This window comes from Xyrauchen texanus, chromosome 43 (genome assembly GCF_025860055.1).
Source record: "Xyrauchen texanus isolate HMW12.3.18 chromosome 43, RBS_HiC_50CHRs, whole genome shotgun sequence".
Classification (NCBI taxonomy): domain Eukaryota; kingdom Metazoa; phylum Chordata; class Actinopteri; order Cypriniformes; family Catostomidae; genus Xyrauchen; species Xyrauchen texanus.
The window spans coordinates 2,527,834-2,553,778 of record NC_068318.1 but is presented as its reverse complement, the minus strand read 5'-3'; the positions used below and the strand labels follow the sequence as shown (position 1 = coordinate 2,553,778).

Here is a 25,945-nt window from a genome sequence, read left to right as displayed (position 1 = left end):
TGAAATTCTTGCCTTGGTGAGTTGTTTTTTTGTTTATTGACTTGACATTTTACAAGAAACTGTTGCAGACGCAGCGGCAAATCAGTAGTGTGACATTAGAGTTCATATAGGCCGCTTGTGCATAGTGTGTGAGCTAGTGTTAATTTGCACGTTGGGCTAAAGCTAATCACATGTGAAGATGCAAACGAGTCGATGAAAAGTGACAATGTTGTGTGTAAGTGTCAAGATATTGAGTTAATACGTTGTTTGAAGTGTATACATGATATTTGTTGATGAAAGTGTTTGAATGGAAGATTAATTATTTTTCTGCCTTTTGTTTTTGCAAGGCTGTTTTTTTTTTGTTGTATGTGTGTTTCTTCCGAGAAATTGTGATCAACATCCTGGATACGTGCAACGCATATGAGCGTATGTAAAAGGCGAGCCACCCACGGAGACCATTTGATTGAACTTTGATCTTGAACTCATCGAAACTGGTATGAGAAACCTTTTCTTTTTCGGACAAATTGGACCGAGACTTTGTTTTTGCATATTTTTCCTCGAGCTTTGAACGGAGAGACATCGATTCTGAACTGAACGATTCTAAAGAGTCAAAAACTCTTTTGATCCGAGTCATTTGACTCTGAACTGACACTAACTGAATCAATTCAGTGGATTTTGAACATTTGATTCATTTGGCTGAAAAGACTGTTACATTTTAAATTGAAAGAGTGATTTGAGTTATTAAGTTGCAATATGTTGTTTTGAGAACATTGTTTATTGTTTCTAAAAATGTTATTGGGTCATAACCAAACTGAGTCTGAGTTTTCCAAGTTTCATTTTATTATTTCATTTTCATACAAAGTATATGACAACTGTTGTCAATTGAGTTGATTTGTTTGAGTTGATGAGTCCAACTTCCTGGAATTTCAAAAAAGAGATTTGATTGTAAGCATTATCATACATTGTATGTTGTCAAATTACAGTATTGAGATTTACATGCTCCAGACAAATTACAATTAAGAATTTCTTCAACGAATACAAGATTCCAACCTGTAAAAAAAAAGCTCTTGGTTTTCACCTACCTGCTGTATTGTTTCCCTCTCTCCAGTAGCCGCTCCTTATCTTCTGATCAGTTGGCCCATATCGAATTATATTGAACCTTATACAAGTGTGACACACAAGACCTGGCACGTGTGCCTCGTTACATATTCTTGCATACTTTGTGGTTGATATGTGCCCTCGATGCGCACTTTTGCAGAGCCCACACTGATGCAAGCTCTACAGCACACATCATCTCGACAGTCAAAGCGAGGTTACGTTATTGCCTATCGTGCACAGCGACCCTAAAGGCACGGGGGTGGCGGTGCCACCGGCTTGGGCCCACCATCGCTGCTTGCAGCTATATTTATTATTATTATTATTATTATTATTATAATATTTAGTCCTTTCAGATGGAAACATTCATACATATAAATGATGTGATCCATAGTGCATTTGAACAGCAGTGAAACACTTTCTTATGAAGTTTTACATTCATTTGAGCAGACAGAGCAGTACGTTTGAAGTATAAGAAATAGAAATATACCTTGTGTAAATTGTTAGCTTTACGCTAAGCTAAAATGTTATTTCTAGCTATTTTATATGCACATGTTACCAGGCACGATAAAAAAAAATATTATCAAGGAAATTCACATTCTTTTTTCTAGTAAGACTTTTGATATTAGGGCAAAAATCATATTCTTGATAATCATTTTTGTATTGTTTTCCTGTAAAAATATAAAAAAATCCTTAAAACAAGATCAATTTGATTGATCTAGTTTTAGAAACAACACTGCATAAGATATTTAGGTTTTTCAGAGAATGTATTTTTAACCTGTGTATTTTGTCTTACTGTACTGAGTATTTTGTCTTACTGTACTGAGTTTTTATAGTCAAAACAAGTGAAAAAATCTACCAGTGCTGAAGAAGTAATCCAAAGTACTTAGAATATGTTACTGACCTTGAGTAATCTAACAGAATATGCTACAAATTACATTTTACAGCATGTATTCTGTAATCTGTAGTGGAATACATTTAAAAATTAACCCTCTTAACCCTGTCTGTGGGTAATTTCGCTTAATTTTAATATACATTTTGTTATCACTGTACAATAAAGTTATAAAGTTCTATTAATTGACACAAGTAAACGCACTCCTATATTTACAGTGCATTTTCTCATTGAGAATCAATAGGTTCATCCAAAAGCTGAAAAATCTTGCTTTCAGAGGCTTTATATGGAGTTAGGATGAAAATAAGGTGCATTTCAGGCTGTTCTGAGACCAGTGCAGACAGACAGAACTCTGGAGGTTAAGTCATTCACTAAATAGGGAGCAAAGGAGCAAAGTGACTTCCTACAGCTTTCTATGCAGCTAAGTGCATTCACTCCTACAATCCGACCAAAAGTTCAGTTTCAGGCTGCAGATAATATTTGGACAATGGTAATAAGAAGTACATAGATTCAGAATATATAATGCTTTACTACTTTATTTGAACATGGTTGGCAGTGATTTGAAGATGCTGGCCATTACTTTGAATAAGAAGGATTGATTCAGCTTTTCATCTGTAATGTCTCAAAAACATGAATAACCAACACTCCTAGAAATAAACCATTTAATGCAAAAAAATTGAAAAACATTATTTAAAATGTCACACCTTTGTCCTGCTGTCCACATATGTAGACATACATTTTTAGGAAAGCTATTTTTTCTACATATTTGTTTTTTGGGAAAATGCACACAGCAGTCATGCTTGGGCCTAGGGAGGATAAAGTTGACGGCACACAGGGTTGGGAGGGTTACTTCTGACATGTATTCCACTACATATTACAGAATACATGCTGTAAAATGTAATTTGTAATGTATTCCATTAGATTACTCAAGGTCAGTAAAGTATTCTAAATACTTTGGATTACTTCTTCAGCAGTGGTAGATTATTTCACTTGTTTTGACTATAAAAGCTCTGTACAGTAAGACAAAATACATTTTCTGAAAAACCTAAATATCTTATGCAGTGTTGTTTCTAAAACAAGATGAATCTAACTGATCTTGTTTTAAGGATTTTTAGATATTTTTACAGGAAAACAATAAAAAAATGATCATCAAGAATATGATTTTTGCACTAATATCAAAAGTCTTATTAGAAAAATAGAAATTATGATCCAACGTGAATTTCCTTGATCAACAAATATGATCGTGCCTGGTAACGTGCATGTAAAATGTCTACAAATAGCATTGTAGCTTAGAATAAAGCTGAAAATTTACACAAGGTTTATTTCTATTTCTTCTGCTCCACACTTACTTCAAACTTACTTCTCTGTCCGCTCGTATGAATGTAAAACTTCATAAGAAAGTGCATCACTGCTGTTCAAATGCACTTTGGATCACATCATTTATATGTATAAATGTTTCCATCAGAAAGGACTAAATATTCAATTAAACAAATGACAATAAAATGCAAAGTAATATCTTCAGTAATCAAAATACTTTTTGAATGTATCTGTATTCTGAATACCAATTATATAAATTGTAACTGTAGTGGAATACAGTTACTTATATTTTGTATTTTAAATATGTAATCCCATTACATGTATTATGTTCCTTGCCAACCCTGACGGCACAATAAACTGTGACATGAAAAAGTACTTCAATTTCCACCCCCCCAAAAAAACACACTTCACCTTTATCTGTACAATAGGGTTGCACGGTATACCAGTGCTACAGTAGTATCTAAAGCTTCAAAATAATTGTCGTGCCACAGTATCTTTTTAAACGGTCAATATGGTAGCACTGTAAAATTATATTGTATGTGAGATAGTAAATATTATTTTCGCTAAAACCTTTATTTGAATCAGACCTATATCTGCAATAACATCAAAAATGTAGTTTTTTCAAGTAGCGTCCACTTCACACAGTGCCATTTAAGAGTTTAAAATTTCCCTTACAGTTTATGGTATTGTTTATTTTTAATGTGTGGTGGAAAACATGAAACATGCTTCAAACACACGTCTGAATCTCAGCGTGTTAATTTGCTGGTCGTGTCTCTAATGGATAATATGGAATTAAATATAACTTTGGAGAGTGAGAAGCTTTATAAAAAACACAATTCAAATAGTGAGATTTTGAATTATTTTGGGTTTTGCCTGAAGAGACCAGGAAACCCATCTTCAAAATGTCTACAGAGATTTCAAGCCAAAGGGGGAAACACCAGCAACCTTATTAAACACCTTCGGAGACATTGTATTGCTTTTGCAGAACTGGTGCCACTTCATTAGCCTAAATGCTTTATCTTAACATTTACAGATTAACCATTTCTCAGAAAAATGTAATGTTGCACTCATTTAATTTTTTCCAATTACAAATGAATGGTGGCAGCAACTTTGCCCTTATGATCAGATCAGTATGATCACGTCCCTGAGGCGTGCGATCAAACCGGTGTGTGTGTAACTTGCACTCGCACTGCCGTTTACCAGGAGAGAGGGGCTGAAGCGGTTAAAATAATGAAAAAAGCTACTCATAAAAGTATTTTCAACGTTACATTATGCTTATTTTTATGTTACCAACATTCAAATAATGACAGAAATAATGAAATAAAAGTTTAAAGCCATTGCCGGTTGAACCTGCTGTTTTAATGCAGCTATAAGTTATTATTATTATTTACTTATTTTTTTACATCCAACTAAGAATGTATTGGATAACAAGTTAGTCCATTAGAGCCTTCTTCCAGTTCATCCATCAGTTATTTTCACCACTTCCGGAGCAACAAGTGGAATGGCTAATTTCTAAGAACCACCTTTGCTATGACAAACTACAATATGTTAAGAATTAACACACTATCGTGTGGTATCGTGGTACTACTTGGTATCATGATACTTTAGCTGGTATAGTATCGGTAGATATGATTATGGTATTGTGACAACCCTACTGTACAATAAGATCTACTAAATAATTGTTTGTGGAAGTTTCTGTTGTTAACTTGGGCATCTTCACCTGATGAAGAGCTACATCCGTCACCCAGTAATTATTGTCCTTGTCAGTAGTCATTCCATGCGGCAAATAGAACCTGTTCGAAAAAAACATTTCATTAACAACGAGTGCAATCAATAAAAAATAGAAACAAACAACAAACAGCATTACTGTCAACACTATATGCCAGTATCACAATGCAACATGCCAAAACTTCTATTAAAATAAATGAATCGATCTACACTGCAAGCAGAAAATATCACTGATTACACTGTCAATGTCCAAGTTTTTTGTGCGTTTCACATGTTTTTAATTGTGAATTCATAGATTATATTGGGAGTACTCTAGTTTCTCACTGTCATGTCTATCACTTGCAGAATATATACACTTTAATGAGGGAATCTCCTGGACTTACATGTTTCTTCCTGAAGCTTTAAGCACTCGTCCTACAACTGGATCCACCACCACGATGGTCGACTGCTGGATGGGGCCCAGAGACTTCTGCTGGTAGATGTTGTTATTGTTAAAGGAGCTGTGTGTTTGAGAGAGAGAGAGAGAGAGAAATCATAATCTTTCTAGAAGAGCACAGCGTGTAACACTTTAAAAGGATTAGAATGAATACTTAACCAGAATAGTTGAATAGTTCACACAACATTTTATTCTGTCATCATTTATTTATCATAATGATTTTCTTTGTTCTGTGGAACACAAAAGGAGATATTGTGCTCATTTCCATATAATAAAAACATTTAAAAAGAGTCCCCTGTTCACTATGTAAAGCGCTTTGAGTGTAGTATCGAAAAGCGCTATATACATGAATGAACATTCATTCATTCATCACTCTGTTTATCTCGTTCATCTCTATGAAAATATCTGCAAGGTAGCTGAGAGAGCAAGCCATGTGTCACTTGTCCGCTAGGAAGCCATGCACCTCTGATGTGTCAGCTGTGCCCCTTCCCTTGACAGTCACCTCACCCCAGTTTGCATCAGCAAGGAGGGTTTTTTAGCACCCACCTCTTAGCAGAAGGCTGTAAATATCAAGGAGCTCATAGCACTGGCATTGACGAAGTTCATGATGTGTACAGCTGTATCCAAAACGTGATGCTGACAAGGTTCCATTTCTTTTGAAGCACTATTGATATACATTGCTTTTTGCTCAAACAATGAGTTGTGCTTGTATTTGTATTTGATTTGATTTTAAATGTCTGATCAACTTTGATGGCCTTATACACTCGTTGGAAAGTACTTGATTGGAAAATAAAACAAAGCCGTAATTAAGGTAACGGTCATCATATTTTCTGGACTTAGTTTATTAAGCAATGTTACCAAAGCATTTTCATCTTTTGTAATTGTGTGAGAACTGGCCAGTTCTAAACAAAAAAAGCAGCAATTCTACACCCTGTTAACAACTGTTGCTTGAGCTTTTGCATGTCTTAATTGTTTTTGATAAACTGTGTCCCAAACTACAGAGCTCACTAAGGGCCCCTGCTTGGGGACCACTGCTGTACAACAAAAAAACATAAAAGTAATCCATAAAAATTGTACTCTTTGTACAAAGTCTTCTGAAATCATATGATAGCTTTTGTGTGAGGAACAGAATGAACATTCACACCAATTAAAATTTGTGACACACGTGACAACCAGTAGCATTTAGTGTCAAACTGGCGTGGCGCATCTAAGGCACCATTTTTTATTTGAAGACAAGCACAATGAGATTTGAAAGCTACATCTGAGGGAATGAAGCTTTGTGGAAAGCGAATGTGTGAATGAAGCTCAACAGCATTTCTGTTGTATGGAAAAGAGCAGCATGAACATTTGACTACACATCTCCTGTGTTTAAAGGAAAAACATGAGGCAAGTATTTCTATCATCAAGTAAAAAATTATAGAATTTTCCTTTTTGAGGGAACTATTTCTGTAATCATAATTAGATTTTACAAATTAGAAAATGAAAAAAAATAAAAAAATATCTAAATCTATGTAAATAACAGCATGACAGCAATGTAACATTTGTAATCTAAAGCTAACACACACCATCCATCAGCCATGGCCTCACTGTGAACCTCCCAATGTAAGCACTTCTAAATAACAAACAAACCCAAAAGCTAGCCCAGCCACAAACACAGACAATCACAATTACATAAAATCAAAATAAAGAAATAAACCTAAACTCTATTGTGTCAGACCACTGTGGACACCTCATCTCTGTCTAATTGTGTTGAATTTCTTCCCAACTCCCAAATAAGATGAGTTTTGTGCTCAGAATTAATGGATTGGTTATTATATTCTCTTGCATCACTGACTGCAGCTCCATTAAAAAGAGCCCAAGAACACTGCAACTAAGCTTTAGGCAACTAATGGCCATTGTGGTTGAGTGTTAATAATGAGGCTGTACTGTAACTGATATCAGGATGGAGTGAGTGGGGATGAAAATGTGACTGGCTAATAAATGACACTGCCAAGTCAAGTCAACCTTTATTTATAGAGCACATCCTTTTTATTTTATTTATTTTACAAAAGCACAAGGTGTTGTTGTTATTGTGAGAGTACACAAATAAAAGTAAACCCTTTATAGTCTCTAATGATGTCTTACACTTATATGTATGCCCCATGACGGAGAATTGTATGTTGTTTCTGCTGTAATGACGATGTTTGTGGTAACATCTCTAAACTCAGCAGGGCATGATCTGAGACAAAGATGTTTCCAATTGAGCAATCAACAACAGATGAAATGAGGGACTTCAATATAATAAAAAAATCTATTCTAGAATAAATCTTATGGACTGATGAAAAGAATGTATAGTCCCTACCAGATGGGTTCAAAAGTCTCCAAATATCTGTAAAACCAAGATTTTACACACAGCTTACATGCTTTTGCTTCACTATGATAAAGGATTGAGTCCATCAAAAGATTAAAGTCTCCTCCCAATATTATATCATGAGGGGTGCCCGTGATTAGCAACATCACTTCAAGATCTATAAAAAAGCCCTGATCATCAACAAAATAAGACTTTGCCCCTGAATATCTACTAAAATGCCTAATTTATCTTAAATCTGTTTACCTCTGTTTAGTTTAAAGTTTACCTCATTGTTTGAGATATTTGATTTGTAGATGTTTACTTATCAGTGTAATAACTCCGCTGCACTTACTTGAGCCAGCACTAAAGAAAACATCCCAAATCTTCCCAAATTTTTTTGCTTCCTGTGGGGAAGATCCTTTTCTTGAAGAAACACCATCATATTTCTTATGTTTAAGAAGAGAAAAAACGATTCTATTTATGGGGTTCCCCAGCCCATTCACATTCCATGTGGAGAAAGATAGTCCACTCATATGAACATTTGACATTTTGACTTATTAGAAAAAATAGATTGTGTGTCAAAAATAAAATGATAAAGACCACATTCTAACATTAGTGCAACAATCAAACCCCAAACTTCCCCCCGAACCAAACAAACAGAAAAAAGAAAAACATCTGCAAAAACGTACACATTAACCCCACGCACGACAGCGCACACTGATGTCCATCCCTCTAAACTCAAATGGTCCATATATGCCTACTAGAGCCCCTGCGACAACTTTGCCGGTCTTTCTATTAAAACTTTGTAAGACAGAATTACACAACAGATGATAATCTTTAAAGCAACCTCCAGCCAATAGGCAGAATAACCACAAAGAACGTGTAAATTCATCCACATAACGCAAACTCTGGGAACAAGAAAATGCTGTGGTTCCTTCCTTTACTCCTCGCCTCGTGTAACAATATCTTTATCGGATGATCTCAGAAATTTGGCCAGAATTGATTAGCACCAGTCTCCCTCAGCGGGTCGCCGAGCCGAAACCCTGTGAGCTCACTCTATTTCCAGCTAATGGCCTGTTATGTCGCGCAGACTCGGAAGGAGCCAGTTTAGGAATTTCACCATATCCAGACCTTCTTTGGCCTCAGGAATTCCAACAATCCGGACATTATTCCGCTGACTACGATTTTCCATATCCACCAACTTTTCCCAGACGCGCTCCAAATCCACCTTGGTCACTAGCGGATTAGCAGCTATTTGCCTCTCCGATGACTCCAGATAATCAATCTGTTTCTCGACATCCCACATTCTTGTAACCAACTCAGTGAATTTTGTCTCCATGGCAGTTCAGCAATGTCCTTCGTCAGCATTGGCGACAAGTTCAACAATTCTCAGCGAATTTACCTCACTTCTCTAGCCAAATTGGCTCCCTGGTCTGCGGCCTTGTCAGGGGCTTCAGCTTGAGCATGTAAGTGTCTTTTAATGTCTCCAGAGCCAGAAGATTTTGAATTCTTTGATATATTGTCTTCCTAGAACAGTTAAGGATGATAATCTCACCGGTTTATGACACCGTGGCAGGCTCAGGGGTTATGGGAATTTGGCATGACAAGATAGGCGTGCCGACTTAAGTCAGGGCCAATGTGGTGACATGGCAAGGTGAGGCTAGTCGACTAGGCATGGTAGGCTCTCCGCTTGGCATGGTGCTTGGCTTCCAATAGCCAGCACCCACGCCTGCTATGAGCCATCACCCAAGCCTGCCATGGTCAAAGAGCCAGCGCCATTGAGTGAGTGCTGAGTCCCTCATCCGCCACTCCCAAAGTGAAACATGAACCACTAAGCACCAGGCCATAGTCCATCAATTCTGCCAAAGTCCATGTGATTTGGCCTTGAGGCAAACAAGACTTGATAGGCTCTTTTAGTCCAAAACAGAAAATGTCCTTCAAAGCAACATCATTAAAATTTACCTCGTTGGGGGCTGGGTAGCTCAGCGAGTATTGACGCTGACTACCTGGAGTCAAGAGTTCGAATCCAGGGTGTGCTGAGTGACTCCAGCCAGGTCTTCTAAGCAACCAAATTGGCCCGTTTGCTAGGGAGAGTAGAGTCACATGGGGTAACCTCCTCGTGGTCACAATTAGGGGTTCTCACTCTAAATGAGGTGCATGGTAAGTTGTGCGTGGATCGCGGAGAGTAGCATGAGCCTCCACATGCTGGGATTCTCCACGGTGTTGCGCACAGCGAGCCAAGTGATAAGATGCGTGGATTGAAAGTCTCAGAAGCGGAGGAAACTGGGACATGTCCTTCGCCACCCAGATTGAGGTGAGTAACTGCGCCACCACGAGGACCTAAGTAGTGGGAATTGGGCATTCCATATGGGGAGAAAAGGGGATAAAAAAAATTATAAAAAGTTTACCTCATTGGCCAAATCACAAAAGTCCACCACAAAATCCTCTAGGGAACAATTCCCCTGGCAGAGATGCAGGAGTGCAACTGATGGGTTCATGTAGGGGTCAAGTATTCTGTAACATTACAGAGCAGGCAAGACAGGCTGAACACAGAAACGGATGAGGACGATGATGATGTAAGAACCCAAGTGCAGTTTTATTTACAAGGTGAAATCCAAACGTGAAAGTATCAAAACAAAGAGACATATAGACACGAACTAAACTTGACCTGAATAAACTTAAGCAATGACTTGACAAACTTGACAAGACTTGACTAATAGCATGAAGACAGACAAGACGTTACACCAACACAATACTTGACCAAGGACAAAGGCAAACATGAGGGCTTAAACACACAGACTAGGGTTAACAAGATAACAAAAAAATGACAAGACTGAATTGATAAACAAGAACAAGACTAATAAACATGAAGCAATGGAAAGACAAGACTAATAAACCAAGAACCAATAAGAACAAAACATGTGAAACAAGATGGTCATATGATTATAAAAGACAGGATCACATGGGGGAAACAGGAAATCGCATGACAAAGACACATAACCAAACAAGGAAGTAAACCTATTTCAAAATAAAATACATTAAGTAAAAAATATTATTCAAAACATGAAACATATTATGCTAATTTACAGGTTCATAAGTTTATTTTGGAGGTCTACTAGAATAGGTTTACATGCTTTATTCATACTGAACATTGCTGCAGCAACTCTTTTCACCTTCTGTCTGAAACGCTCCGATTTAGCTCCTGTTTCTTTAAAGCCCCCTTTCCGAAAAGCCCAGTCTGCTGTAAAAGGTCAACTGGCCCAATCTGTTGTGATTGGTCAACCGCATGTGTTGGAATTGTAAGGCCCCTTACCATAACTGAGTTTCAGGATTATCATTTTGGATAGCCTTACACTAGCTTCTCACAATATATTTCTGGAATTTTGGCCCATTCCTCCAGACAAAACTGGTGTAACTGATTCAGGTTTGAAGGCCACCTTGCGCACACATGCTTTTTCAGTTCTGCCCACAAATTTTCTATTGGATTGAGGTCAGGGCTCAATCCAATAGATTGTCCTTAAACCATTTTGCCACAACTTTGGAGGTATGCTTGTGGTCACTGTCAATTTGGAAGGCCCATTTGCGACCAAGCTTTAACTTCCTGGCTGATGTCTTGAGATGTTACTTCAATATATTTATATTTAAATCAATATATATTTTCCTTCCTCATGATGCCATCGATTTTGTGAAGTGTACCAATCCCTCCTGCAGCAAAGCACCCCCACAACCTGATGCTGCGCCCCCGCTTCACAGTTGGGATGATGTTCTTCAGTTTGCAAGCCTCACCTTTTTTCCTCCAAACATAATGATGGTCATTATGGCCAAAAAGTTACATTTTTGTTTAATCAGACTAGAGGAAATTTCTTTGTCCCCATGTGCACTTGCAAACTGTAGTCTGGCTTTTTATGGTGGTTTTGGAGCAGTGGCTACTTCCTTGCTGAGCAGCCTTTCAGGTTATGTTGATATAGGACTCGTTATACTATGGATTTAGATACTTGTCTATTGGTTTCCTCCAGCATCTCCATAAGTTTGCAGTTATTCTGGGATTGATTTGTACTTTTTGCACTAAAATACGTTCATCTCTAGGAGACAGAATGCGTCTCCTTCCTGAGTGGTATGATGGCTGTGTGGTCCCATGGTGTTTATACTTGCATACTATTGTTTGTACAGATGAACGTGGTACCTTGGTCTTGGCTGATTTCTTTTGATTTTCCCATGATGTCAAGCAAAGAGGCACTGATTTTGAAGGTAGGCCTTAAAATACATCCACATGTACACCTCCAATTGACTCCAATTAGCCTATCAGAAGCTAATTGGCTAATTGCCTAAAGGCTTGACATAATTTGCTGGAATTTTACAAGCTGCTTAAAGGCACAGTTAACTTAGTGAATGTATACTTCTGACCCACTGGAATTGTGATAGTCAATTAAAAGTGAAACAATCTGTCTGTAAACAATTGTTGGAAAAATGACTTGTGTCATGCACCAAGTAGATGTCCTAAATTACTTGCCAAAACTATAGTTTGCTAATGTGAAATCTGTGGAGTGGTTAAAAAAATGAGTTTTAATGACTTCTGACTTCTGATCTACAGCCTTTGACACGGTCAACCATCAAATGCTCCTTTCCACCTTCTCTACTCTGGACATCACATAAAAAATGTATTATAACAGATGCCATATGTGAAGGGGCAGGGCAATGTATGTGTCAAGTGTTTCGACAAAAAAACTACTGCATAGGATTCACCTGTTGTTCCTCGCTCAAGCATCCTCTGTCCACGGTCCTCACGGTGCATTTAGTGAATTGATAATGGTAATTGATATGAACTTGGATAGGTTTCTAGGTCACTGGCTTTAGGACGGAGGAGCAAGGAAATGAGGATGCACAATTAAGAAATGAGAAGCACCCACAGATTATGATGGTGGTTAATTGGGTGAGGACTAGGGCTGCAAAAGTACATTGACGCATTGATTTGACAAATACATTTTAATGCACTGATTTGAGACTTATTTTAAGAATCAATTATTGTTCCCACATTAATACAGAATATGATCCAGATACCCTGTCATAATACACAAATCTTCTTGTAAAAGACATTGAGCATGGAAGATTGAAAGGGAAAAAAAAGCACACTTTTTCATGCTCCTTAGTTCACCCCTGCCACCCTACATAGGATAAGCCAGTAAATAAATGGATGGAAGGATTGATGCTGCTGTTTGGCTTCCTATGTCATAACTGTTTGTGTAATAAATAATAAATAAAATGATAAATAATAATATTAAATAAAAAAATAAAAAAATAAAATATATATATATATAATATGTTAAAAAAATTGAAAGCTGAATATTTCTTATTGAATTTTTAATGATAACATTTTGGGCGAAATATTTCCAATGTAAATATTCACAGCTTAAATACACATCCATATTAAATTGCAGCCCCCCAAAATGCAAGCACTGTTATTGCAATGTGTTTATTGTTCAATTAGTGCAATTCCGCATGCTTTTTTGTATCAAAGACAATTGTTATTAATGTACTTCCATAGTATATGCCACAAAATCCAAATGTGGCATTTTCTTCAAAGAAGTAATTATTAGATGAGTTTAGAGTTTGATAATGAGAGCTTCATGAGCGAAAGGTCAGTGTTCTTATCATTCCTTGATTAAAATCTTCATGCATTTAAAACAAAGTTTATACTTCTGTACATACTTGATTCCCCATCTGTGATCTCCTCTGTGGAAAATGACCAGGTTATTATCAGAGTCCAAAGCTAGACCAGACACCTGCCCCAGCTGCAGTTCCACCTCAGGCCAGTCTGACACCTCCACCAGATGAGACCCTGTGCACAAAAGTAATTTATAAACACATATGGCTGCACACCCTCTCAACTAAACGTCACAAGCAGAAGTCTGATTGCTGGAGTTTGATTCTGCTAGATGTGAGTGTTGTGGTGGAAATGATGATGTTCTGAGATGAAATGAAGGTTTTAAAGCTCTAATAACCACTAATAAATGCTTTATATGGATAATCAACAAATCACAACAGTTAAATCTCACATCTCTTCTTCAAAGAAAGAAAGGGAATAATTACAATGACATACTACCTAATAGTTTAGAAACAAAGTGTAACAGTGTGTATGTTGGGCACATTATGTGAATTTTCTGTATGCTTGGAATACTTAAATGATCTGTGACGTATAATACTGTTTCAGCACCACAGTTTAACCTGTTGGAGCATGTGTAGTATTCGATATGTCATGGTTTTTAAAGATTTTGAACATCACGCTCTTCACTCTCCATTGTTTGAACAGTCTGCTGACCGTAAAGACATTTTTTTTTACAAAATTAGATTAAAAAAGCGAAATAACCATATTTATAACTGAACGCCTCTCACTGAATTAAATATGCATGTAACATTTTGGTCAAAACATTTTATTAAAATGAATTTTAAATTAAATATAAATAATTTTACAAAATATTGTGATGTTTTGTGTGATTTTAACTGCAATATTTTTAACATAAAAAAATGGTGTGTTTAAGTCAAGGGCAAACATGCTCTACTAACAATAGAAATACTGTTCAAGAAAGGATGTTAAAATTTGAGTCTTTATAAAAAGAACCTGACTAAATAAATAAATACAGTAAAACATAGTGAGGGAAAAACAGATTCACATCACCTTCACATTTTAACAGTTCACTGTGTAAGTTTAAAAATATTTTGGGTTTCAGCCCACTTTATTATTAAGAAATTATTATGGAAATATATTTTGTATATTATTATTATAAAACGAAATATATTTAGTATACTAAAGTAGAATATGGACTAATTTAAACTTGCATGTGGCACATCTATGCAGTCGGTTAAAACCTTAAGTATTTATTATGGCAGAAGCTTTTATTTTGACAGAACACCGACACATCGGCTACAAACAAATGTCTTCCTTCAATGGCCTTTTACTGCAGAGAAATGCTCTCATTGACTCTTCTTTCCACAAAAAAACAAGTGTTATGTGGTTACAGTAGAATGTAATAAGTACTTTTCGCAGCCGAGCAATGAGTGAATTTAGAGTGCTGTAAATATAACACACTCACTTATTAGCCTCATCTTTGAGTATGTGTTATACACTACAGAGAACAGAGCTGCACACATACAATGTGCAGACTGTTTAATAAAAATTGTTTTTTTGTCTATAGGCCTACTTCGTGACCTACTTCGATAAGTTTAATTCAATTGAATATTGACTCTCTTGTCTCCGATAATAACCGTCTGCTCTCCTGTTCTTCACTGTTTCCTTTATTGTTGTCACCTGGCAATCTAACAAGCAGCCATTTTAGTTAGTGGTGGTGTATCCTTAAAGGGGCAGGGCGCAGTTCTGCTCCGCCACAATAGCACGAGTAAATAGCGAGAGTCAATAGTGTTCGACTGCTATCTATGAAGGAGCATATCATTGGTCATGTTGTTCGTGAATGAACTTCTGACTGGCTGAATGTGAGGAGGAGCTGCATGTCGTTCGTTCAGTTCATCAATCTCATACAACAGGAAAAGGAGCCAGATTAATTAATTATGAATAAAAGAGAGTGATGACCACACAAAAAAAATAATTATGGACATTACTGAAGTTCATAATAATTTTTTTAGGACAGTATTGTTGTCTTTTTTGGTATACCTTGATAAAAAATGTTGTACTCAGCAGTTCACAATATTATATTTGTGGGGAAACGCAAATTAATCCAAGTTCCCCAGCATTCTACATGACATTTCCTCAAATGCTACCACCCTCCCCATGCTTAAACACTTTTCAGTGTTGAAGTCTCTTGGTAGAATTGTACACCACTCAAACTTTAATATAGGATAACTAGACTCATTCTGGTCATGAATGAATCATGCTATTGGTTCATTGCAATTACTGTAAAGACAAGTTGGCACCATCTGCTGGCACAAAGTCGTAACTTTTTCTGATTATTGATTCATACAATTGACAAAGATAAGAAAAACATATTCACAGAATCAGCATTTAACCCCCACTATTACCCCTCCCCCTCCCAATCCCCAACCGCACCCTGACCCTCAAAAAATATCCCTGTGGTCACACATGAGTATACAGAAAAAAGAAAGAATGAAAGAAAAAAAGAAAAATATATAAATAAAAATGCAAATAAAACAAATAAATAATAATATTCACACACATTTAAAACTATACTTCTCACTTCACTGCCCCTCCCTGAGAGCCCTCCAAGAAGGTAAAATTGCTGTCCCATTCACAAATTAATCCAAGTTCCCCAGCATTCTACATGACATTTCCTCAAATGCTGCCACCCTCCCCATTTCTGTGCACCACTCTTGAAATGAGGGTGCTCCAGCCGACTTCCATCCTCGTAGAACAATCTGTCTACCGATCATAACACTGGATAGAACCCAATTTTTTATGTGTTAATCCCCTATATTAATGACTGCCCCATCGCCTAAAATACAGAGTCTAGGGCAAAATAAAATTTGAGGGCCCAATACATCACACATTAAACTCTGAACCTTCAACCAAAATGATTGGATCATAACACAATACCAAAAAGCAAGGGTTGTGTCTCCATCTTCTGATTGTCATAGCCAGCAGGTGGGTGTGTCTTTCAGACCAAGACTATACAATCTAGAGGGGGTCCAATAGAATCAATGTAAAATCTTAAATTGCATAAGACACATCCTTGCATCTCTAGATGTAGACTTGATGTTTCATAGAATCCTAGTCCACACTCCCTCCTCTAATACTAAGTTTAAATTTTTCTCCCATAATCTCTTGATAGGAGTTAAAGCCCCATCCCCCAGACACAAAATTAGCAGGGAGTAAAACACTGATGCCTCATCACCACTCCCAGAGTATCTGCTGCTTTAGGGGGGTGTATGCTACTCCCAAAAATAGTACAGAGCAGGTGGCACAGCTGTAAATACCTAAAGAACTGACATCTGGGAATCCCAAAATGTTGAACCAATTTTCAAAGGATCTCAACACTCCACTCTCATATTCCTCACAATCCACTCTGACCAGCAGAATGGGGACTTAATAATATGGAATTTTGGGTTCAGCCATATGCGAGGCAACATTTAAATAAATGTTAAACACTCTGGACACTTTTGTCCATACCAAATGCAAATGCGAGATAAAAGGGTGTAACTTAACTTCTCCGATTAGTTTGATAGAAAGACTTAGGAATGGCGAAATAGGAGCAAGAACTTCCTGTTCAATACAAAACCAGGGAGGGGCACTCTCAGGTGGAAACAACCAATGAGCCAAATGTCTGAGACCGAATGCATATTAATAAAACAAAATTTTGGGTAGGCCTAGCCCACCTTTGTCAATCGGCCTATGCAATTTACTGAATTGTAATCTGGGATGTTTACCATGCCAAATGAAGGACTTCGCTATGCTATGAAATTGCTTGAAATAAGAGTGGGGGACATCTACGTACAGGGAGAGATTGTAGCAGATAGTTAATTTTGGAATACAATTCATTTTAATAACATTAACCTTCCCAATCGTAGATAAATGTAAAGAAGGCCATCTCCCCACATCGCTCTAAAACCTTTTTATTAAAGGTTCAAAATTAACTCTAATTAAATCACACAAATTTGCAGGGAATAAAATACCCAAATACTTAATGTATTTGGGTATTTTGTAATGTATTGTATACTTAAATTTTAAGATTTATTAGTAAATTATGTACACTCCCAGTTGATAATTCCACTGGGAAATTATTAATTATAATTAGATGATAGCAAAGCATCCAAAAATCTATTCTAGATTTGGCAATGGCAATTGTCATGTTTCAGATAACTCTCTCCTCTGCAGCTAATGAACTATCACCATAAAACACTATCATATTATCCAGTGAGCAAACACTCTGCACAACACAAAGCATAATGACAGCAGTGTGATGGACGGAAATGGGCTTCTTAAGAAAAAAAGGAAATGGATATTGTGGGCAAGAGAACAAATAATTTCTCAGCTGACATTGTTATATGTGTGTACTGAGCAACTCAAAATAAAAGCTCACTGTACACACAATCAATTTTAATAGGCCGTGAAAACCGTCAGATACCACTTTTCCACCAAAATGGTGCTGGTTCTCATGCCAGATCCAGTGCTCAGCCAGTGATCTGTAAACCTCTTTCTATGTTAATGCATAACCTGCTTACAAACACACTTCTTATGAGTTTTTTTTCGCAGATGTTAACATTCAAAGTTATTGGATTCAATCACAATCTGCATTTGCAGTAATGGTAATGGTCTGCACTTACATAGTGCTTTTCTAACCTTAGCGGTTTTCAAAGTGCTTTACACTGTAACACATTCACCCATTCACACACACTCACACACCAATGACAGAGCTGCCATGCAAGGCGTTAGCCTGCTATTGGAAGCAACTTGGGGTTCAGTGTCTTGCCCAAGGACACTTCGGCATGTGGAGTCAGGGCCAGGAATTGAACCACCAACCCTGCGATTAGTGGCCACCTGAGCTACAGCCGCCCCATCATTTTTAATGGTCAAAAATTATAACTATTAAAAATCATAGCAATGACACATGATATATGCAAGTAAAATGAATTTGAATGAAGAAAAGTGTCTAGGCCTTTGTTGAATACAACTAATATTAATGGACAAGAGTAGAATGGTTCCATATTGGTCTCCAGCACCATGTCGGTGGAAAAGGGACAAGAGAGATGCTTTACACATTTTTTCCATTGCTTTTTGTTGGGTTAAAAAAACTAGGCCGAAACCCACCTTGTTTGTCCCCCTGAGCCGCCCCTGTGGCAAGCTGTCTGGCGGGTACAATCCTGCTCCTGGAGGGACTGACAGTGGATTCTAACTGGTGAAACTTGTGCACTCTGTCCCTCACCAGAACTGCATCCTCTTTCGTTTTGTAGCCTAACCGCAGCCAGCCCAGGTCTTTCTTTTGCATAATGCTATCAATTTCTGCCATCAGATGCGCCTGAGCATGGGCCGCGTCCTCTGGGTTATACTTATGCACACGGACAATGTCCTCTCTCTCCCCCAGCAGTTTAGAGAGGAGGGAATAGAAGTTACCTGCACAGGGATAAACACAGGGGAAAAAGTGGAAAGACAGTAGAGGATGGGTGGTGTGACCAGAAAAGACAGAAAATCATTGGAGTGAAGGAACGGAGGACATACAAGTGGTGTTTTATTCTGTGTATTGTACACTCAAAGGTACGGGGTTAATGAAACTGACACAGGAGTGATAAAATGAGATCAGAACCCACCAACCCTGTCTCTGCAAAGTTAAATCAAATCTTTCAACTAATTTCATGACCAGCTTAATAATAAACTGGGTTACCTTTTCTTGGTATTCGGATAGAGACATGAATACATCTGTACAACACTGTTTATGTAAAGCAAACACTACACAGAGAAATTTCGCAATGATGAATGTTGAAATTAAGCTTCAAGAAATGTAGTGTTGTTGATGTAGTTTTATGTGATCTATTTTTGTTTTACATCGTCTTGTGTTTTGAAAGTTGATGTTTTGAAAACTAATGTAACACAACACAACACAACTCAACACAATGCAACGTACAGTAACTCAACGTAATGCAGCATAACAATGTAAAATTGAATAAATTAAATGTAGAAAGTCATTAATGCAACTAAATGATGAATGTTGAGAAAGCAATCAGCAACTTCAGGATGTGCATTACAGTGATGTAATGCACATCCCCCCCCCACCCCCATGGGATTTGTAGCCTCTCTAAGCATCACGAAAAAAAAACACTTTTAACAGAAGTATTGTGTTTTAACAATGTAATTGTTTAAGTACATCAATCTTCACATTTATGCTTTTAAAGCCCACATGCCTGGCAGGCTTCCATTTTAAGTGCTTTACCTTAAACACCATTTATTCCAACAGAGGGATGAGTTGAAAATATCAGTGGTAATTGTCAGCAAACCACAGATAAACAAAAAAGTTAAAAGCCTGGCATATTGCTTAAGCAAGCAAGGGAGAGCTAATCAGCCTTATATTTGCTAAAGGAGGATGTGAAAGTAATTCCAGAAAGAACATGATCACGTTACAGATGGGCTTTCTTTTACACAGTGAGGTATGTTTCTTGTTTTCTCATGTCAAGGGATCTGGCTGTTCATTCAGCAGGAAAAGGATAGTCCCCATTATAGAACAAATCCTGCATCACCTACATGACAACCTTCAGCCCATTTGTAGTGCATCTAACAGCATCTCAGTGTGTTCATTCAAATCCACCGTAAATTTGGGAGGTTTGGGTGATTTTAGGTGCACATCCAAATCCATTTTGCTGTGTGCACACCAGCAAAACACTCCTGATTCCACTTGAAAAGGTGGTCTGGTGTACGGTTAATGTGAACTGTGTGTTAATGCGGTATGGTTTGCAGTTCAATCAAGTAATCAGACCTAAGCAGTGCAAGTAAAATGTTATGTATCATTTGTATCTTTGCATACTCTGTTTTTTTTATAGCATATAATCAGTGTTGGGTAGATTACTTCTGAAATGTAATCTGGTACCGATCACAAATTAACTAAAATTGTGTTCAGCAATGTCATTTTTAGATTACATTTAAGATTACACAATTTGATTACTTATTGCACGTTTTAATGAAAATTATTTATTTTAGTGTATTAAGTAACAATTTACAGTCAGTTTTATAAAAGAATTTGTAACAACATCATCAACAGACTAAACAGTAATGTCAGTCTCTGAGTCCAAGCAATCAAACCAAGTATATAACAGCCTTAAAAAGATGTGAATGCTCAGCTAGTTTATTTGTGTTATAAACATCTGATTTTCAAAGGACAACAAGAGAACCTCACAAATGCATCAGACTAGATCTGTGTCCTGACTACCTCAATGAAGGGAAGTTCTCATCAATCAGAATCTGCCAGGAAACTTAATATCCACATGTACCTGGATCGGCATCCTAATAACAGCCAAGATAAATACAGCAAGTGATTTATCAAGCTGTCTGGTTATACTGGAGAGGACAGAGATAAATCAAGTTTAGGTTACTGCTGCTTGCTGAGAGACAGATATGCATATGACCTAAACTGGTCCTAACTGCCATTATACACCAAACTCTATAGACAGTTACTGTACGCTTTTTCAGCAGCTGTATTTTTCCAGAAGTATATTTCCATAAATTTTCTCCATAGGCATTTCAGTAAGCTCTTCAATAAGTATTGCAGCACACAACCAGCTCTGAGATTAATCACAACATTACAACATCAGATTTAAAGCAAAAAGCCATGTGAAAATCAGAAAAATGGGCAAAGGTACAAGACTGTATAATTAACAAGAGTAATTATACATTAAGTAATTAATGTAGTATCTGTTTTTTGTACTTAAAAAAAGGCTACTCAGGCCTTAAAGGCTCCGCTTAGGGTGGGGGCGGGGTTAGGGCATCTGCTGCCTGTCAGAACAAACCCAGGCACCTTTGTACAATGTACATTTGTGCTGGTCATTGATTACACATGACGCATGTCCCAGGAATAATAAACACAGGAGGGGAGGTACTGTACGTACCTTGGCTGCATTTCCTGATAATGATGGATCTTAGGGCCTCTTAAGAGCATTTTTTACGTGCAAAGTTACGAACGTTTGCTTCTTTTTGTGTGTGTGCGTTTCCCAAAAATGCTCTCAGCATGAATGTGCATGGCTCGTCCTTTTGGCACTGTCATGCATTCTCTTGTCTTGTTGGTTATTGGGACGAGTGCATGCTGCAAGATTGACATAATAGCAGAGCATTCTTGCCAATAACCAACAAGACAAGAGAATGCATAACAGTGCCAAAAGGATGAGCTATGCACTCTCACGTACACTAGACAAGACACTAAATAAAATTGTCAAAGCTCATCCACAAAGACAACAAAACACAATCAACATAAGTGTCAATTGTTTTGGGTTTGTCTCTCACGACCTAGTGCATGCTTCGCATTGCGCCCACTTTGTGAAACGCATCCTGGTCGTGAGTTGTTGCTATGTTGTGCTGTGGTTCGGCAGCTTTGGTCTTGGTGCCTGCTTATTTGTGGCAGAGCCCACGCACAAATGTCCCATTTTGAAATTTGGCATGAGCATATGTTGCCTTTGTCTCTGGTGATATGTGCTCTTGTCATTCGGGTGTACTGTCTGTGAGAGCACGTGGCTTTGTTTAGTTTCTGTATTGCCACGTGTCTCTCAGTCTAACATCACACCCGCCTCCTTGTCCTTTCATTATTAGGTTATTGGTTTCACTTGTCCCTCGTTAACCTGTTTGATTTCTCTCCCTTTATTAGCTCCTCATGTTTGCTGTCCTGGGCTGGAATGTTTCATCCATTGGTTGGTTTCATTTCCAGTCAGTTCAGTTCTTCGTGTATTTATTTCAGTTGGTTTTGTTTGTGTTCTTTTCTCCCTTGAGATAGTTTGTGTTATGTTTGTTTTCTATTTAAAATAAAAGCTCTTTGATGCCATCTGCACTTGTGTCCTTCATTAAAACACCCCATTCCATGACAGAACATTCCAGCCACTACTGGACCCAGCAGAGGCACAATAGGCATCTTCCTTTTTCCAACTCCCCCATGGCATTTTCCGTCCGTCTGCGCATGATCCAGCTCGTCCACCTCTGCAATATCCGTCAGAGGGGAACTAATGTGAAGAATTTTGCCTGTGATTTTTTGACAGCTGTGGATGAGCTGTGATGTCTCTTATGAGGAGACTGATCTTAAAGAGGTATTTAACATCTGTCTCAATCAGTCTCTCAGTCGGGGGGAGATGGAAAAGCTGTGGCATTTGGGCTTTTGGGACTTCGAGTGCACTCCCATTCCCGGAGGAAATTCCCCTGGTATGCATTACCATCTTCCCACCCACAACAAGCCCAATCCCCAGTCCTCTTATGACCCGTAAACAAAGGAGGAGTAAGAACAGGTTGGTTGCAGCCCCCCTGCCCATTACCCTGGTGTCCTCCTGGTGGTGTAAAGACTCGCCTCACTCCGAGTGGAGGACGACAAATCTCAGTTTCCTCCGTGTCTGAGACCGTCAACCCTTCTCATGTGGCTTATTGAGCACGTTACTGCAGAGACATAGCATGTGTGGAGGCTTCACGCCATCCACTGCAGCATCCAAGCACAATTCACCATGCACAAACCACATTATAATGTCCATGAGTGAATACCCAATGTGACTCTACCCTCCCTAGCAACTGGGCCAACTTGGTTCCTTAGGAGACCTAGCTCGAGTCACTCAGCATGCCCTGGTATTCGAACTCGAGAACTCCAGGAGTGGTAGTCAGCGTCAGCATCATGCCCCAAGATAGTTTTATTTTTTTTACGTTTTTTTTAACAACCAATTACCTTACACAGTCATTGCTTCATTCATCAGGTGTGCAATTGTAATATTTCCTTTTCACAAATTACTCTGTGGGTCGATATGAAAGCTTCCAAGACCAGTGAAGACAATGGAGGCCCTGTGTATGATCCTGCCAATGACAAGCATTCATTTAATATTTTGAGGTTCACATTATTGCGGAGCACAAAATAAGGAGACGTGGGGAAGCTGTGCTTTAGGGACATTCAAAATCAACCGGAGGTCTGCTCTTTACTCCCAAAAGTGAAAACGGTGACAGCAATGCTGCATGTGTGGCAGGGGGCACAACAAGGGGAGTCAATAGAGCTAAAATGCTACCACTTTGCTGTTACCAACTAGCCCACACAAATAACTTTATTTGAATTACTAATTAATCTATTAATCAGTTTTTATTTACCATTTTATAAATGTAGTTATAATTACTATTAGCTTTAAAGACTCAGCATAAAGTGTAGCTATAGGCATTTACATTTTTTTACTTGTATTTTGCGCTTGTCCTGCATAAGTCTATATAAGTCTATGTCCTTACTATCCTTGTTTTTGTACATGTCAATAAATATATCAATTAAATTGGTATCACAATTCCCTGTATGTCTTATCTCATTATTATAATAAGTCCTGGTTTGTAAATACCTCCAAAAAAAAAGAATATCAATTCAAGACTATATATTTCGGAAAGTTTCTGAAAGCTATCTAATTCTCCCCTTGATGAGATTGAACAAAAGGAGGTGATGCCAATCCTCCACCAGTGCTGAAACCTCCCATCAATCTTTGCCAGCTTAAAGTCGGGGTCAAAAGCGACCCACCTCAATAGTCTAGTTTGTCTTTCAAGTAATGGTGATTTACACTCCTTAAACCAGATTCTAAGGGAGACTTTAGTCCATTGATTTAAATTATTAGAGTGCTGCTCATACAAAAGTTTGCTGCCCAATACTGATTGTAGTGAGATATCTAACAGGGAGACCTCCAAGTCCTTCCACTTTGCTATATATTCTGGGTTACAGCAGCACGCTAATGGCCTTAGTTGAGCCGCCATATAGTAATCAGATGTTCCTTTGGACAGTTGGAGTGTTTTGAATTGGATTCTTGGCCTTCTCCACCCCCCATGAATCTTGAAATCCACTTATCCCACTCATTAAATTGTTTAAGCGGCACCTCAACAGGTAAGGATTGAAAGAGGTATAAAAGTCGGGGAAGCACATTCATTTTAATTGAATCTATCCTATTATGCATCCCTAGGGGCAGTTGGGACCACCTGTCTATGTCTGATTTAATGCTCTTATTTATAGGCCCATAATTACAGTCATATATTTTGGAAATATCTTTAGTTATGTGGATCCCCAGATACTTAATATCTGAAGAGTTCCATTTGAATACAAATCTATTAAGCATGTTTTCTGGGGGGTATAGTTATAGCTTAGAATTTGCGTTTTTTGCACATTTAATTTATATCCAGAATAGGTTCCACATTTTTTAAGGATGGACATCAACCTAGGGAACCTCTGGTGTCGTAACAAACAGCAGCACATCATCCGCATGCCTCCAGCTATTATGCCTTTTATCCCCTTATCGTCCCTAATAAACTGTGCTATGGGCTCAATAAATAGAGAGAAAAGAGTTGGGCTGAGGGGGCAGCCTTATCGGCAGCCTCTCTCCAGGTTAAAACTCTGAGAAAGATGTCCATTGATCTTTATTCTAGTGTTTGGTAAGTTATATAGGGTTTTAATGCATCTAATAGACTCATCTTTAAAGCCAAATCTTCTCAGCGTCAAATACAGATACTTCCAACGGACTGAGTCAAAAGACTTCCGTGTCCAAACTGATTACTATAGCTTTGGTATTCCCCTTAGTCACATGATCAATCACGTGCAGCACCCGCCTTATATTATCTTGTGTCTGTCTGTTACGTACGAAGTCTGTTTGATCTGTATCCACCAGTTCTGGTATAATGCGTTCCAATCTTCTAGCTAGTATTGATGCATATAATTTATAGTCCATGTTCAAAACCGAGATTGGCCAGAATGCACTACATTCCTTTCTATCCTTGCCCTCTTCAGGGATAATCGAAATTATTGCCTCCCTCCATGTTCTAGGTGGCTCCCCTCTAAGTATATCATTAAAATAATCAAAAAGTATGGGAACTAGAAGGTCTTTAAAGGCCTTATACCACTCAGCCAGGAAGCCATCTGTTCCCGGTGCTTTGTTAGCCTTTAATCTACAGATTGCTTTCCCTATTTCCTCCTTTGTAATCTCTGCCAATAAGGCTTTATTCTGTTCTTCACCTATGGAGGGTAGATCCAGTGAATTTAGAAATGTATTTATTTCCTGTGAGCTGGTTGAACTGGGTTCCTAATACAAGTCTTTATAATAATTCTCAAAAATATTATGAAAATCTTCTAGCTTGTGGCTGATATTTTTAGTTTTGGGATCCCTAATTTCACATACACTCACCTAAAGGATTATTAGGAACACCTGTTCAATTTCTCATTAATGCAATTATCTAATCAACCAATCACATGGCAGTTGCTTCAATACATTTAGGGGTGTGGTCCTGGTCAAGACAATCTCCTGAACTCCAAACTGAATGTCAGAATGGGAAAGAAAGGTGATTTAAGCAATTTTGAGCGTGGCATGGTTGTTGGTGCCAGACGGGCCGGTCTGAGTATTTCACAATCTGCTCAGTTACTGGGATTTTCACACGCAACCATTTCTAGGGTTTACAAAGAATGGTGTGAAAAGGAAAAACATCCAGTATGCGGCAGTCCTGTGGGCTGAAAATGCCTTGTTGATGCTAGAGGTC

The 25,945-nt window shown here is 37.9% G+C and overlaps 1 protein-coding gene across 3 annotated transcripts in view; it reads right to left on the bottom strand.

Annotated features, from left to right (window-relative positions):
* The window catches only part of pam (peptidylglycine alpha-amidating monooxygenase), a 220,511-nt gene that overhangs the window by 59,042 nt on the left and 135,524 nt on the right, over nt 1-25,945 (bottom strand). For 2 of the 3 annotated variants that reach the window (XM_052116273.1, XM_052116274.1), the window contains exons 15-18: nt 18,548-18,850; nt 13,483-13,612; nt 5,395-5,511; nt 5,004-5,076 (exon numbers count right to left, since the gene is read on the bottom strand). In XM_052116273.1, the coding sequence (XP_051972233.1) occupies nt 5,004-5,076; nt 5,395-5,511; nt 13,483-13,612; nt 18,548-18,850 (623 nt within the window). The remainder of the gene's footprint in view (nt 1-5,003; nt 5,077-5,394; nt 5,512-13,482; nt 13,613-18,547; nt 18,851-25,945) is intronic. The other variant, XM_052116275.1, reaches the window with a different exon arrangement.